Source organism: Tympanuchus pallidicinctus, unplaced genomic scaffold (genome assembly GCF_026119805.1).
Source record: "Tympanuchus pallidicinctus isolate F22 unplaced genomic scaffold, pur_lepc_1.0 scaffold7, whole genome shotgun sequence".
Taxonomy (NCBI): Eukaryota; Metazoa; Chordata; class Aves; order Galliformes; family Phasianidae; genus Tympanuchus; species Tympanuchus pallidicinctus.
The window spans coordinates 15,655,807-15,672,898 of NW_026294791.1; the positions used below are offsets into that span (position 1 = coordinate 15,655,807).

Consider the following 17,092-nt stretch of genomic DNA (forward strand, 5'->3'; position numbering starts at 1 on the left):
CAATACTTAAAAATACAAAAGTTCAGGAAACAACTCCTGTTAACTGATCTTATTTACTAGCACTTGAACAGTAAGGCAGTTAGGCAAAATTATAGCACTCAAGCATTTATACAGACCTCCAACTGCATTTTGCTCCTGCCACTTATTATGGAACATTACCTTTAAGAGAGGCTTGCAGCTGGTATTGATGACAGGCAACAAGACCTTATCACCCATCATCTTAGGTAACAATTACCCAGCTGCAAAATATGTCACTGGATCCTCACTGGAAAGAAAAAAAAATGTTACTTGTTAGCAAAGAAAGCAGGCACGGCTTGTTCTTGCACATGAGATTCTAATAGCGATTAGAACCAAAGTCAAGCTAATCTTCCTCAGTGATGACAATTTCCATGAGCTATACAGCATACAGTGTAGGCAGCAGCAAGATGTGGGAATAGTTTGAAGAAATGAGGCAAGGCAGAACTTGCAGAAGTGGGTAACTTAAAACTTTTCACCCGTTTGCTTTGAGATTTAAATTGCATTGCCTAAACAAATAAAGCAGCTGAGTCACCCAGAAGATGCTTCCTCCATTCAGCCTTCCCTATTTGTTCTTTGAAATATTCTTCCTCCTCCCTCCTGCCGTTTTCCCGGGAGCTCAGATGTTCTTCAAACGTCTTCAGCACTATGCTTCCACAGTTCCATGATTTTTAATAGCTAGGCTGCTTCTCACAGTAAGACTTCACATGCGTGCTATTACTGCCAACATAGCCCTTCTTTATTCTTAAATAAAATACAGTTGCAAATACTACTTGAAAACAAATTCCAAGAACTGTTTATGTATGTATGATAAGAATATTAATAGTGGTGAAAACTGCTAACTAGCTTGTCTCCAAGGGTGTTCATATGACAATGTTAGATGAAGTTGTTCTGTTCAAGAACCAAGGCAGGGGGCTGTGTTATTGGATCTTAGTTTACAGGAGAGGGTGAAAGCAGAATTGCTCAGCACTCACACTTTGGCTAACAAAAAGCCATCCTGGTGACAGGATCTAGACTATTTCTCAGATAACGACAATAAAAAACTGCAAGAAAACTAAATGCAGACATTTTCACTGCACTGATACCCTCATTAGAACTGTTACCTGGAATACACAAATAATCTTTCTTTTTATTCAAAGTACCGCTCTAATTCAGAGCCGGAGGGTAACCAAGGGCTGTAGCTTAGAAGTGACCAGACAGTAAATGCTGCAACCTTGTTAAATTGTGAAAAATTTATTTTCATTACATATATATGAAGGTAAAAGATTTCAGTCAATAGTGTTTTGAACAAGCATTTCAGTTAGACAGGAATTCGTTAGCTAGCTAGACCGAAACTAAATGTAAAGTTAGTGTTTTGCTTTTATTTAGCAATTCATTTCTAGTGTGTATATACAGAACTCATTTTCCAGGTAGAATATGAGACAGTCATATTGCAACATTTACATTCCTCGTATAAAATGGTATAATATACATTTTCAGCTTGATGCAGTTATATAAATATGTACAAAATAAACATTATTGTAGTTAATATATTCAGACCAGGTATTATTTAGCAACATCAAAAGCAGATGCACATAAATTTAAGTGAAAAGGGTGAAAAACACCTTTATGACATTAGTGACCAGTACTTGTATATAGGAAGTAGTATAGATTATGGCTTCTCTTTCAAGCCTTCTGTGGGCATTTGGTAACTTTAATAAAACAGAAGTAATCGAGAAGCACAATTATATATATGCCATATGATCAGATGGTTAGAGTCCATCTTGATCACAAATGGATAACGATGTAAAACATACACATTTGTTCAGAGCATAAAATATTGCACAAGAGCAATTTCTTTTGAGGAAAATAATTCCCATCCTTGTGAACAGCAAAAGGGTTTCTCACACATTTAAAGAAATTATATATTTGCAGTTTCTAAAACAAGGAACATTCAGTAATACTGTCAGAACTGTCATCCATTAACTTCTTCCCAGCCTGCGTCACAGCAATGGTACGTCACTAGCAAGATTTGGCAAAGAGAAGGCAGGTGGACAGTACATGTGTGTATTTATCACAGGCCAGAACAGATCCAGCAGTTACTTAAACCAACTGCTGGATGCCTTCAATTATCTGACAATTTAAGCCTTAAAGAAACACAGAAGTCTTCAAATGCTAGTCACAGTGATCATCACACAGTAGTAGAGTAAGATTCCATTCTCCTCTGTTTGGAAACCATCTTGTCCAAGTTTCCAGTCTGGAGTGTGCTTTCTTCAGTCTCACTGTCACTGCTGCCTACAACTGCGTGATCCAAAGCCATCTGACCAGTCCTCCTGCGTAAGCGAAAGTTTACCCCACTCTCCTGTATGGAGTTAGTTATAAAATCTTCATCAGAAGAATGAAATGACTCATCATCTCCTGTGAAATGGTTGACAATGTGGATCCCATCAAAAGTGGGTTGGTCTGAGAAGTCTCTCTGTCCTTTTAAGCATTTGATCTGTTAAAAAAAAAAACAAAAAAAAAACAACAACCAAACAAGTGGGATTTAAGGTAATCAGAGCTAAAGAGTCCAGCAGCAAAATCAAAACAAAACCACTCACTTCCAATAATCTCTCCTCAACTAATTTAACTTAGATGTAGAATATTTCCTAATGACTTCTGGAAGCTGAACAAAATGACTTCTCATTTCTGGCTGTCCCGAGAACTTGAAAGAATGCCCCAAAGAGCACTTTAAATGCTCCAAAATTCTTCTCGCACACCCGGGCTATTTCAGTTTTAAAGCTTAATAATCAAGGTACCCAGAATCACAAGTGACAGATTTCTCCAAGCTACTCACTGCATCTTTAGCATCCCCACGAGAATGGCTGATTGTTAGTTTTCTAGAGTGCACAACTCATTTGGACAGCACTTTTGGCCTTCACATCTTATACCTTTGAAGTTCCATCCTTTCCCCATCACTGATTTCTCAACTTGAGAAAAGCCCTCCCCTACTCCTAAGCAGAAGGATCCACATGTAGTATTGTTAGTTTCATACAGCCACAGAAAAAAAGCACGCAGCAAACACACTCAGTTCTGTCTACACTGCAAGATTAAGCAGCCTTTCATTATCTAGTTCAGAGCTGGTGATACTTCAAGACAACAAGAGAAACTTCCCCATACAACACAAATAGATCATAATTTCAATTTTAAGAAACCAAACAAGAAAAAAGATTCTCAGGCTGTGGCCAGATATAATAACTAGCTCAAAATGCAACCTGGAGTTATAAGGTACTTAACCACGTATTCAACCATGTTTCTGAATGTAAAACCTGAAGCTCTGGCAAATCCCCTGTTCATTAAGTCAAAATAACCATGGCCCCCAGAACATTTTCCTGAGATAGTTTTTCTTTAGAATTTCACTTGTCCTAACTTTTAGTGCCAATTGTCTCAGAGTCAATACTTAGCAACTGTTAAATATTATGATAAGAATCCTAAGGAATTAGAAAGACGTTGAAATGCATTACAGAAACTTCCTAATGTCATTCTTGTCTGCTTAAAAAGGAGGATGCATCAAGTGCTATTTTGTAAGCAACTCTTAACAGTGTCAGATCTGGAAAGTAGAGAGAAAAAGCCTGAGAAGCTACTTGCATCACAAACCTATTCCATGTTTCAGAAATTTGAAGTGATATTCAGCTTGATAAATAAGAGCAGCATGCAGGTCCTTGCTGTTTATGTCAGTAACAGATTTTACCTGTTCTTTTGGGGAAGAAGGAATTTCGATATTCACACGGGGCTTATGCAAGAAATACAAGTAAAACCGTTTGGAAAAAAGGTTGCAAGAATCTCAATCATTCTAGAAGCCTCAAATCAAACGTAAATGGTATGTAAAAGCTCCATATATCTGATCACTCCGATGTTTATCAGAATGCTCCTGTTAGGAACATAGGCTCATACTGCAGACCTAAAACTTGGAGGCAACTATGTATACTAACTAGTATTGGAATGTTCTTGTACACTTAAGTTGCAGTAGTTTCACAAGGAACTCACTTTTTTAAAGACTTGCTTAAAGTTCATCTGAACTGTAAAGGTGATATTCAACGTCTGTTGAACTCTGAGAGCCAAGCCAGTGACCTTGAATGCTTTCCTGAACCCTTCAGCGTGCGATGCCTCTAGATAAACCTTTTGATGAACACCTTTAGGGAACGTGACAAAAATCACAGCTTAGCAGTTTCAAGCAGTAGCCTTCCCTAACACCAAGTGTAAGTCTAAGAAAAAGGCTCCCTAAGGAGAAAATAGTATTACTGGTTATGCAAAATCCTGAAGAGTGTGGGAAAAACTGTAACATGTATTCTCTCATTAAGGCAACAAAAAGACAATCTGTTGCCCTCTAGAAACACTTCTTTTGGTGTGCAGCTTTACCCTTGCCTGCCTTCTTGTTCAACTACTCACATTCAAAAGGAATTATATTGCTAGGAAGAAACATGAATATACTGCAAAGAATGTGCAAGAAGACTGTGCACTCATATAGTCCTGCAACATCCGTCTGCTTGAAAAATGACTTGCACAGTGAAATACAGAAACACTGTAGCACAGAATTTGTATCATGGGGACAACACTAACTCTGAATAAGATTTTGTGGGAGCCTTGATACGTGATAGGCTTGGAGACAGCAGTATCTCCAAGCAGCTCCAAGGTTAACAGCACAGTACACTGCATGGACAAAAGCATAGCCAGTACGTTACGGGTTCTTACTTCATCTGGTACCCAGACTGCACACGACTTTGCATTCGTTACCTCAACTGTTCATCAGTACAGGAAGCTGATGAAAAGATTCACTGGACATCATCAAAAAGTTAAAAGGCGGAAGCTCAAGCCATAAGATGACTAAAAATTGTGCTCTTCACTGAAACGTACAATGGGAGAAGACGATGATTATAACACAGAACAGAAGGATGTCTGAATACGAAGGGACAATAATTACTGTAAGGCTAATTAAGAATTAGAGTAGGTTGCTGAGAGACTGAGCATCTCCATCCTCTGTGGTTTTCAGCAACCGCATGACAAAGTCCTGAGCAACCTGTTCTGAAATCATTGGCCAACACTGTTCTGAGCAGCTGGTTAAGCAGACTCCAGCGTCCCTTCCAGCTTGGAAAGATCCAGTTCAGCCATGTGTAAAAACAAAACAAAACAAAACACCGTGATACTTGTAAAAAAAATCACCACACTTGTTGAAGTGTGCATGCTGTCATTCACAGAGATTTCTAACTGTAAAACAGAAGTAACGTGCTGTTGATACATAGGGTTTTGTGATAGTGCACCATAGTTAGAAAACAATGAAAATTTAACTGAAATACAGATTTAAGACTTGCATCTTAAATTCTTTCAAATATGAATGTTAATAAAATGAGACACTGGAATCTTCAAGAAATTAAAAGCATCCAACAGATGAGGGTGAAGACCTTCACACGACTTTCAGTTTTAAGTACTTTCAGAATGGAATGTGTTTCAAGGGCACCTCAATCTAACATTTATTTAGGCACGTTTCTGAAATAAACCTATTATCTGTAGCATTTGCTGCAGTAGGAGGGCTTGGGAAGGCTTCTCAAAGCGTTTGGAGCAACTTGTAGACAGTATGCATTCCAAAGTAATAGATGCTAACTAGTATCAGTTAGAAGTTATCATCAGATGTTTTTTCACCTTTTACTAAACAACTCAGTCAGGATCCTGAAGTCCTGATCACAATTCTTTCCTTTGCCTTACCTACAAAATCAATGAGTCCCATCTATTTTAGCCTTTCCTCATGAAGCAGCAGCACTCACACAATCACAGACGTGTAAGGGCTGGAAGAGACTACTGGGGATGCTCTAGTCCAATCCCCCCGGTTCCCTACAGCCAGTTACATTCCAAACCACTGATTTGAATTGCTCCTTAACTTCCTTCCAGCCTTTCCTTAACTTCTCTACATCCAGCTTGTGGGACAGGGAGTATCCTTGCACTAAAGTTTTGTAGTGGCAATAAAGTGGTATTTCTTTTCTTTTTAATATTCTGCCTCTTGATTCCCAACATCATTTTGTTGGTTCTTGTTGCTGTCATACACTGAACCAGTGATACTATAGGAGTCTCAGTAATAACTATAAAATACTTTTCCTGAATTGTAAATAGCCACTCCATGTTTGCTACTATGCAGGCATAGCTTAAGATTTTCCAGTTGATAAATCACTTTTTTTTTGTTCACTGAGTTTTGAGTGACTTCTTGAGATCTCTACCATTAGCGTATTATTTGAACATAGAAAAAGTTTAACATAGTAAAGGTCACATCAAGATGTTATTAACGTAGCAAAACATTGCATCAATGTATTTGGAAGTCTAATTAAGGACTCAAGGGGAAAAAAAACACCTAGTTTTACTGCTATTCTTATCATTTCATCTGAAGAAAAACAACAGCTTTTTTTCTTGCAGCCATGTTGAACATAATATGCACTTACAGCCTGGGTGCACACTCAGATCTGTCACTTATGTTCTCTTTTGTAAAGACAGCCAGTGCCACTTTATCCTTTCAGTCCTAGGTCTGACTCTACTTCTCATGAAGGGAACTAGACACGTCTCACCCCAATTCAGATGAATTTTGGTCGTTTCTACTGCTTCAGTTTTGCAACAACCTCAAATCTCATACAGTCTGTAAAACTAGGCCTGGTAAACCCGCAGGTCTTGCTTTAATTCTCAAATTCAGGTCACATCGTCTAGATGACTGCAGCTTTTGGCCAGTTTTCACTATAACACATGAATACGATCTTCGGAATATTTCAAGGAGTTAACAAAAATATGCAACTAAAATATACTGAACTGTTATTCCTTCAAAAGCCATTTGATTCCAAAACACAACTGTCACAAGTAAATGACTTAATATTCACATGTACACATCTTTTTGGGCTTAAAAGATTCAGCATTCTAAAGAGAATCTGCATGTCCTGTTGGTCAACATATTAAAAGACTCATAAATAATGGGGTACTTCCACAAGTACAAAAAAGAAAAAAAATCTGTCAGTATTAGCAATCAGATGCTTGAACCCCAATAAACTTTCTTACCTGATGCTGACTGCCTCATCGAGCCAGGCATAAGGGAGAGATAGTAAAGAGAAATTCAGACGTTTTAGTACAAGACATAATTTCTTAAATGTTAAATGAAAGGTGATTATCAAAAACTTAACTCGCTTGCAGCTAAGTCCCTTTGTTTTTTTAAATATAACTGGTAAGTTGAGGCTTTTACAATTAGAAGTTCTACTTAAACCCTAGGAAATGTTTTCGCTTAACCCCTGAGATTTTCTGTGTTGTTGTTTTTGTTTTTTTTTTTTAAAGCTTGGAATTCATAGATGGAAAGAAGTTGACGCTATTTCCTTTAAGAGGCTTCAGTCATCATTCTTGAGATTTATCCAATTCTGAAAAAATCAAGGATTCTAAGAACGCCTGTCAGTACAAATTGAATCTACTCACAACAAGGTACGTAAGCGATACACAAATTAGATCAGAATATATATATATAAAAACACAACCACTCATGTGGGTGTTACAAAGCTGTTACTGGCAAGAGACGTAAGTTAAGTTTGTTGCACTCCAGTCCAATGCACACTCTAGCATATTGCTGTTTCTTTTTAAGACTCCCAGCAACTTTCTTTGGAAAAATGCTCATTTAAAAAAAAATGAAGCAGTCACAGCTTTTCAGAATGAACAAATGGGAAGTGTAACTTGAGAGACAAATATCAGTATTATGTCTAGTTGACATAATGTTGAAGCATTTCTACATGTACACACAAAAAGAACAAACAATGTTAACAAGCATTTTCACACTACATTTTCGCTTCCACGAACACAAGCATCTCCTTTAGACATCTCATGCCTTCTGAAACCCATTTTTAAATATGAGTTTGTACATCCACAGTGAACCACAATGGTTTCAGAGTGAAACCATTGCTACATGAACTCTGCACAAACGGAGAAAACATGAGCTAAACTAAACAGATGCAGAAACTAATATTAGCAATCCTTCATTTAAAAGGATTCTGAGCAAGTTAAATGGCTGTACAGCTACAATGCAAATGCTGGTTGTAAAGTTCCCCAATAAAATCAACTTCCTTATACAAGGACTGCTTGCTATGCACTGCAACAGAACTGCATCAGAGCATGTTAATGAAAGCTTGTAATTATTGCTCTCTGAAAACTCAGATTTAAGAAAAGCAGAACAACATCATGCAATGAACAGGTTAACGTAAAAAATGTATATCTGAAAGGCATCCTTCATTTTCCTCAGTTATGATGCAGTTTATATGAGGATCATATGCGAAAAGCAGGAGTTTTGGTTTTTTGAGACCTTCCTGATAACTTGCACAACCTTCAAGCAAACAAACACGTAAAACATTCAGCAATGTATATCACATCAGGCTTTCTTTGTGTTAGAAACAAGACAACAGTTGCTAACAATTTTTAAAATAAACGTAAAATATTTGCTAAACTAGAATTGCACTGTCAGTATAACCAAGACCAGACTCAAGGTTGTGGCTTTTATTTCAGCACCAGTGAATTTCCTGTTTCACATTACTGAACATTAAACTTGTTTGCTGTTGTTGTTTGTTTTTGTCCATCACCCCTCCCCACCCCCGCCTACCCCAAAGCCATTGCTATAAACACAGCTACCAGCAATGTCAGACATAAGGGTCATTCCTGGAAATTACTGATGATTCAAGAAGCCCAAACCAACCAGGATAGATGCCAAATCCAGGAACTCCCATTTACTCTGCTTACTCAAGTTCACCTGATCATTGCTGTTTTTCCTGAGGGAGAGGCCTTAATAACATGGACTCATTGTTTAGAAGAGCAACAGTTGAGAAGGACCTGTATGGGATTCTGTTTAGTGAGATCCATACGAAAAGTTACGGAAATGGTCATCCTTGCATCTCTTACAAAAGCCATTTTGGATTCTCCACTGCTCCATCTACCACTAGACTTAGAAAATGAAGCAGAAAAGAGTACATTCTGCAGACCACAAAAGATTTGTGAGAAATACACAAAACCAAGACAAAAAAATGAAAAGAAAGAAGTGAAATTGTTTTTTCTTTCACTTTGAGGCAGATATGGAGATCTGCACAGATATTCTTAGCAGAGGAATTCAGGAAATTGGTTACATCTTCATGTTTTCAGACAGCTTTTATTTGAAGTATTATGACTTAAGCTATTGAGACTATTCCAGAACAATTTGGAGTTTTAACGATTTACTGAAGTTCCACTTCAGCTTGAGCTACAACGTACCAATTTTGAGATGGACACGACAGACAAATATGTTTGTAAGTAAGTAGTATTACTAAGATGCCATATTTACTTCCTCTGAGATTTAATTTCACATTATTAAAAAAAAAAAAACTAATGAAAATTAGGAAATTGTTGAGATTTTGTTGAAATGCAAGCCCTTCAATATGCTCAGCATTGCTGAAGAGACACAAACAGAAACATGAGTGAATGCATTTGAAAAGTGTTTGCAAAACTATTTCAAGAAAATTTTAATACAGAATTTTAATACATGGACAAAAACCCCATTATAAAGTCAGTCTGAAGTGCAGAGGTGAGGGCTTCCATATAAATTTGGGTTCTAGCAGATTGAAATAACCATAACATAGCTTTAGCATTTATATTTTCCTTTTCTCCATACTCTCAAAAGCCGTGTTTGCAAGGCAGTACAAAACAGGAGTATTCAATAAATGAACAGCATAGGAGTTTAGCCAGTCTCTCTGAAATCATGGTGTTAGCCAGACACTGCAGGAGAATCTTAAACCATGCCCAAGAACACTCAGGACTGTCTGGGACTCAGCACATTTGCCTAACTGAGACAGAGTTTGATGTGATTAAAATAGGAAGTCTACAAAATTCACAATGGACATCAAAAGTTAGTGATAGTTTGGTATTTTATTGTGGGCCCAAACAGGGGCAATAGCATAATTTACCAGAAAGGACATGGGCTGCTTTTTTGGTTGTACAAATATGGCTGCTGTTCTTGAAAGACAAAAGCCCAAAGATTTTTTTTTTCCTAGATTAATCCAGACAACTTGAATTCTAAGTTCATTATGTGATTAACTAACAAAATTATCCTGTTAAAACAGTTATTTTCAGGTCACCCTTTAACAAAAACAAAAGGGTTAAAAACAATTTGTGTGCCAATATGTTTGTATTTACCACAAATTAATTTTGCTGACCATATTACTTGACAGAATTTAAGCCACTGCTTAATGTGTCACAAGTGCAAAGCGAAACAGCAGCAAGAAATTTCCAAGACTTAGCCATTCCATGCTTTTAAAGATATATTCTCTTATAGTGCTTAATATGTGGACTGTTTTAAATTGCTAGCTTCTGTGAATATGTTGTTTCACTGTAGTGTAGAAGGCTTGATAAAAACCCTACAGATACCAACAAGTTGAATAAACTATGAGGTAGCTTTAATGCATTAAAGCTCAATGCTAGTTGTTTCAATGTGCATTCCACATTGCTCTATGAGTGCACATTTTCTGCCTTGTTTAAAATAAAAGACATTTTCAGTACTTTAATTAAGGAGCTCTAGATTCAAAAGGAAATATGGTAAATGTATGTTGTATAGCAGTTTTAGTAAAGACAGTATTGCTGTGTTGCAAACGTGACAAAGATTAGAACTAGCAACAAGCATACAGACCAGAAGGTTTCCAGTGAATCAGAACAGGAAACCAATAAACCGATCAATGGGAGGTCATGACTTTTTGATCACTGCACTATATGGTTAAAGACTGTTTTTGATCTACAGCCACGTAATCAAATTAACCTTTGAAATTCTGTATCAAGTATGAAATAAAAAACAGTGCTAAGAAAGCACTCAACTTTTAAACTATGTATATTTAAAATTTAAAAAAAAAAAAAAAAAAAAATCAGTCTCTGGTAACTAAGTCATGTTCTGACTGTTGAGGGAGATCTTGACAAATTTGTTGTAATGAGATCATATGCAATTCCAAAAAGTTCTAAGCTACGTTAGCCTTGGGAAGTTTCTATAAGTAGCTAGTTGGTAGGTGGAAGGAAAGTTCCCAGAAACTCTTCCCACGAGAAGTTCTAATGAAAGTGTTTATTTGGAGGACATGGCAACAAAAACATTTTAAAACAGCAGCATGATCACATTGAATGTACTGTGATTATCATAGACCCAAGGAGCTGCCTAAATCTCACTGCTCCTTCTCCCTAGAGCACGTGTCTATAAATAGAAAAATGACCGAAACCTCAGGCGCTGGCTGGAGCACAACTGGCTGATGCAGAGACTGAAAACGTACCCATAATGCACACAGTTACAGGAAATGATCATTTCGCACTTTCGCTCTATTCTTTTAAAACAGGGAGTTAACCTCAGCATTTTCAAGCAGACAAAGTAACATTTATTTTTGCCTGATACCTGAAATTACTTCTATCTGTGCTGCCTGCCTTTCAGAGAACAATAACCATTTCAGAAGGGTAGAAACATGCTAACACACAGCATTCTTCTCCTGAGCTATTTCTCAAGTAGGAAATAGATGGCACCTGTGCACGGTGGCTGACAATTTCTTCCAAGGAGCAATTATAAGTTCAAACCAGTACTTCTCCCACTTCTGAATTCCTAACAGAACTTTTATAAGCAGAAACACATGACAGATCCTGACAAAGCTCTATGTAATACAGTAGACAGGTCACACAGCTTAAAAGCAACAACAAAATGACTAAGGGGAATTATTGTCTCAATAGTAAAATAATATTACTTATGATCAGTTTACTTCCTTTGACAACCCAGGTAAACACCAAACAGGGACTCTGTATAGTTCAGTGTAGGTAGATGCACTCACTTCTATTACTGCAATCAGTAACTAGTGTATTTCTCCACAAGACAGATCTGGAGCTTAGATGCAGCAGGATACAATCAGAAAAGAGAACACATAAAAGGGAAATGTTCCTACAATCACCAAACTTCATTTATTTTATCATCAAATCTAATCTGCCATAGTGGCAGTGAAAGCTAAGATTTGTATCTAAAACTGTTGCCCTCATCTTCTAGTCCCACCATGGTGAACAAAGTCATACCTGCCCTGAGAGGAGACTGCATCACTGTGCCTGGTTACACTGTTCATCCATCATTTTGTTGAAGGTGTTACTGAGGAGCGTGTAATTTAAAACCACTATGAAATCAATCCTACCTTTTTGGACAAGTGTAGCATGTCTGGTTTAGGCTACAAACACCTACTCAAAACTAATCAAAATAATCCACCAATTTTCACAAAATAGACACAGCAACAGTGCTTTTACTTGTTCACTGCTTAGTTTAAGCCAGACAGTTTTTAAAGCCAACTCTTTTATGAAGAACAATTAACTGGATAAAGTAATGGGACTCCATATCTGTTCAGCATCATACTTCTGTATCAATATTGGTATTATCCAGCCAGTCTAACATCTTTTGATTCTCAAGGAGAGGCTGAATTAAAGGAATAAAGCAATTCACTTTTCTAAAGCACACAGTATATATTTAACTATCCTGTGTAGACAAAGCTGCTACATTAGACTTGGAGTTCACAAACCACATGACCTCACAAACGCTATCTTATCACATCACAGGTTCCTCAGACTGACCACAACCACTTAAATCAGACTCCACCAGCACGGAGGCTCTGTATCTTTGACACGTACCAGTAGACCAACTACATTTTTAGCTGTCCAGAAGCTTTGCAAGAACTTCACTTGTGGGGAGGGAAAATCTGATGGTCTCTTGTCCAACTGTGCTTGCAAGATATGGAGGAAGAAAAGCTCTTGATTTATTGTGCTATAGACTTCTACCACAAGTTGAAATGCTTTGTAAATCTGAGGGCTAACATATTTCCTTTCAAAGACAGCATTTCTTATCAAGTAAGAAAACATTTACAGAACCACATATTTTGAAAGCATTCATCCAGTACAGCAAACTACTAGAAGGTGATACTTTGGCTCTAGGCAGTAATGAAAACTACTTTGCATAATTTAATACAGTATTTCTAGCAAGCATAGTGAAAACTATGAATTAAGAACAGTAAAAATTGACAGAAATCATAGAAATTAACTGCTTTTACAAAAGAACAAAAAAAATGACAGTCACAAAGAGCCCAATGCATATCTGCCAGTACTACATGAAAAGTAAACAGTATGCTTCTTCCAACCTTTACTGAACCTCATTATCTCCAATAGAAAGGAGAGGAAGTTGACAAGAGACTGAATAAAGTGTTATGTTCAATGTAAATAGTACTTTACATGTAATAAGACTTTCTGAGACTTCCCTATATCTAGTTCTGATAAAATTAGTTAAGTCTATTCCCAAGATCTACATGCTGATCCATTTGATCTCCACTCACTAACCCATATGATGTTACTCTACAAGTCACCACCCTATAAATGTCTTCAGTGAAGATCTTTGTTTCCAGTAGTTCAAACTAGAATTCGCTTCCTCCAGTTAATCCTTCTACATTCATTACCCAAATCTACATACAACCCATTCACAGCTATAAATACCATTTAAAGATGTGCCCACACTGCAGTGACAAATGCAGCACAGGCACATCCAAACAGAGTAGCTGAACAACAGCAGTTCAAGCACATGAGAGCGAAGTTCAGAATTGCTTTCCCTGCTTCTTGTCTAGAGGCATTTCAGATTATGGAGCATCTGATTTGCTAAGCACTAAATCTGACTCAAAGGAGAACTAGTAAGAAAATAAAGAGGAAAGACAGAATGCTCCTTGGTAGCATGCCAGAAATACAGAGGAAATAATTTGGCAGTTTTTAAACACAGCTTACTTACCATACAACTTCACAGTATTTTAAGACCAAAAGGAATTGTTAACATGGTTTGAACGCCCCTCCTGCGTATTATAACGTCAAATTTTATTTGATTGTTGTATATGTGACGTGTATGAGATTTTTCATCCTTCTTGCTGATGGCTATTGCTTACTTTCCCTTCTCCAATCTAGTTTCAGCAGTAAAAGTCTAGAAAGCTACATTAAGTTGCAAAATACAGCCTTAATTCTTAGCTTTAGCTATATTACCAATTACTCTTTTGGTCATATCTTATGCATTATCTTCAAAGTAATTACCTAAAGTGTCTTGAATTTTATCACACAAGCAAAATCTTTTAAAAGCATTGTATGTAATCTCCAACTTTTATATCTCTTTTCATTAAGGCAATCTTAAAACATAAGCTCGCCAGAAATGAGATCAGACCATGAGATAATATCTATATCAGAATCTTACTGACTGCATTAGTTTCTTACAATGTAACATCAGTTCCATCCCTAGATAAAATTACAGAAGTGGGAAAAGTCAGTAAACTACTAGTCTCTACTTTGAGAGCTCATTGAGTTTTTAAATACTAAAAAAAGGGAAGATACTTCCAAAAAATCCCCCTTTCTTCACTGTAAAGACACAAGAACTTAAATCACCATAATTTTTTTTTGAAATCATTATAGTCTTCTAAAAACTTCAAAAATTTGTTTTGGAAAATAATGCTTCAGTCATCTGTCATCTTTTCCACCAGCCCTGCTGAAATGTTGCTAATGAGAACAGCTGGCAGAGGCTTTTCTAATTTTTGAACACTAACCTTCGTAGCACAGTAACATCAGGATTCTGGTTTTCATTCCAATACAGAAAACACACAAGATTTTCTCATTATTCCCCTCAAAATATGTTGAGCAATTATTTTATAAAAAGCATCTCCTATAGAGCAGCTACCACAAAATTAGCTCCACGTACTGTCTCTGACACTGGTCAATAGCTGGCACCTCATAAAGACTATAACAAGATGGAAACACTTTAGTAATTCTTCCTAGCTTTCAGTAAGTACTCTTATCAGTGATAAAAATGACATTTGTACATCTGCAGGAATTTATTCCTCCTCCCATTTCACTTGAGGATCTTAATTCATGCCCTGGGAGAGAAGTGAATAAATGCACAGCAAAGACAGATAAGCAGCAACTAGCTGATCTCCCTCCTTAAAGACACAAGTTATGCTGGCTGCTGGAGGTGACTAAACAGTGTAAGAAACAAAGTGAAGGGCACTGAACAGCTTACATATTCAACACTTTTATTTTAACTCTTTTCTGTATTTATTATGCTTTTAGAATGAGTTCACAGCCAAGTCCTAATTTAGTCTTTTATAGGGGGTACATGTTCCTGGGGAATGAGAAGTGATGACAGAGACCATAGTACCTTTTGAAAGCTATAGTCCAAAATGACAAACTCACAGGTTTCACTGACCCCACAGATATCTCAAACTCTTTTTTTAATCTGAAACTAATGTCTTTATTTCCCCTTAAGAACACAAGGAGTAGAAATTGAGAGTTTTAAAGAATATTTTATAGGCCAAAAGTGCCAATGACTTGTCTTACATAAGAGCAAAGAAAAAATGCATCATTCTTTTCTCAGTATTCTTTGGCCAGATCTGAGCTAAAAACAACTACCAGATCCTTCAAGTGTAAGAAAACATTGTAAAAAACAGAGCTTAAGACAAACAAAACCCTTCCACAACCATCTACAATGCGTTCAAACTGCATTAAAATGATAGGAAACGAGCAAAATCAGTACCTTAAAATTTAGATTTTAGATACATCACAGTATCTCACACCAAATGCTAGTTGTTTGAAAACGGGAACTTGATCCCATGTGGACAAAATAATTTCCACTTGCATCTAAAAAAATGTAATGACTTCTTCAGTTAGACAAACAGTGCCATTCTCTTCTTCTTGTATACTTTGAATTTTATACTCTTGTCAGTGATTATCAAATATAAAGTGAAAACCTCACATTCAGGGAAGGAAGCACCAAGTTCCTGCTTCTGCTTCATGAAACTTCCTAGTTTCCTAATGCAGCTGTGAAAGTACTGTTCTGCTGCACGTTGTAGAGAACACTCTACGATTTGTCACTGTAGAGACTGCTTGCTTTAGGGTACTTCAACACATACTGAGCCTTTAGCTTATTATGACAATTGTGCTGAGTTTAAAACTAAAGACTACATTTGAAATAAATCAGTAATAAATAAAAAACTGAAATCTAGCAGGAAATCAAACTCTCCAGAACAATTCAAGAGACAAAGTCTATCCAGTAATATGACAAGGACAAATTTTACAAAGATTTGCTTCAAATACCAACCTAATATTCAGCATTTCAGTCCTAAATCACAAAGTCTTACAGACAGGAAACCACTTGCTTCTGTCTCCAAAGGTGTCTTGTGGTCTGCCAGTGTAGTTTGTGGGTACACAAGTTAATTCTAATCTTTCATACCACTCCTGTAATCTAGGTAATACATATGAGCCTTGCAACATCCAACAGGAAGTAGAGACAGTTGCTGTGTAATATATATACAGTGACTGTATGCACAAAGGGGTAGTATATGAAACGAAGAACTTCAGCAGTTTGTAAATCATTTAATTTCATTCAGTTTGAATTAAAAGAAAAAAAAGTGGCAACTACAAAGTACCTCTTCCCCTTTCCTCCCTCCAGTAGTTCATTTCAACATGTGACAAACTAGTTTATGACCTCTTTTCCTTAAGTCCTCAAACTTTACTTAATGCAAAATGAGAGCAGCCCGACTTTCCACGGCTTTTACCCCTCCCTCCAAGTTAGCTGCTTACTTCCATACTACTTTCTGAAACAAGATGTTTTTTCCATAGAAGTTGCTTCCACCTAACAGTTTACTGTCTAATCAATAGGAACTTCTCTGAACTCCTAGCACCCAGTGTACAATCAGTATGCAAACCTGGTTAGAAAGTTTGCAATGCCTGTATACTCGTGTCATTTACATCATATCAGAGCAGATTAAACTGTGAGGTCAAGGGACAGAGTATAAATAGCATCATCAGATCTTACTTCTGTACCAAAGGCAGATGAGACAAGCTTACAGAATTTACTGACAAGTAACAAAGCTGCTTGACAGCAATTGCAGCCTGTCAGAGCTGTGCAGTATGCAACAGCATTTAAAAATCCTGGTAAATTACAGGTCAGGAACATTTAGATATAGATGTATATACACCTACATACATACATCTATATGTATATACACATACACACATCAATAAAGCA

General features: G+C 36.9%; 1 protein-coding gene across 9 annotated transcripts in view; it reads right to left on the bottom strand.

The window, feature by feature from the left end:
* Positions 1-1,229: 1,229 nt before the first annotated feature.
* Positions 1,230-17,092, bottom strand: part of EVI5 (ecotropic viral integration site 5) — a 64,216-nt gene continuing 48,353 nt past the window's right edge. For 8 of the 9 annotated variants that reach the window (XM_052666532.1, XM_052666533.1, XM_052666530.1 and 5 more), the window contains one exon: positions 1,230-2,491. In XM_052666532.1, coding sequence (XP_052522492.1) covers positions 2,186-2,491 — 306 coding nt within the window. In that variant the 3' untranslated portion in view covers positions 1,230-2,185. Of the gene's footprint in view, positions 2,492-7,301; positions 14,943-17,092 lie in introns of those variants that run through there. The other variant, XM_052666534.1, reaches the window with a different exon arrangement.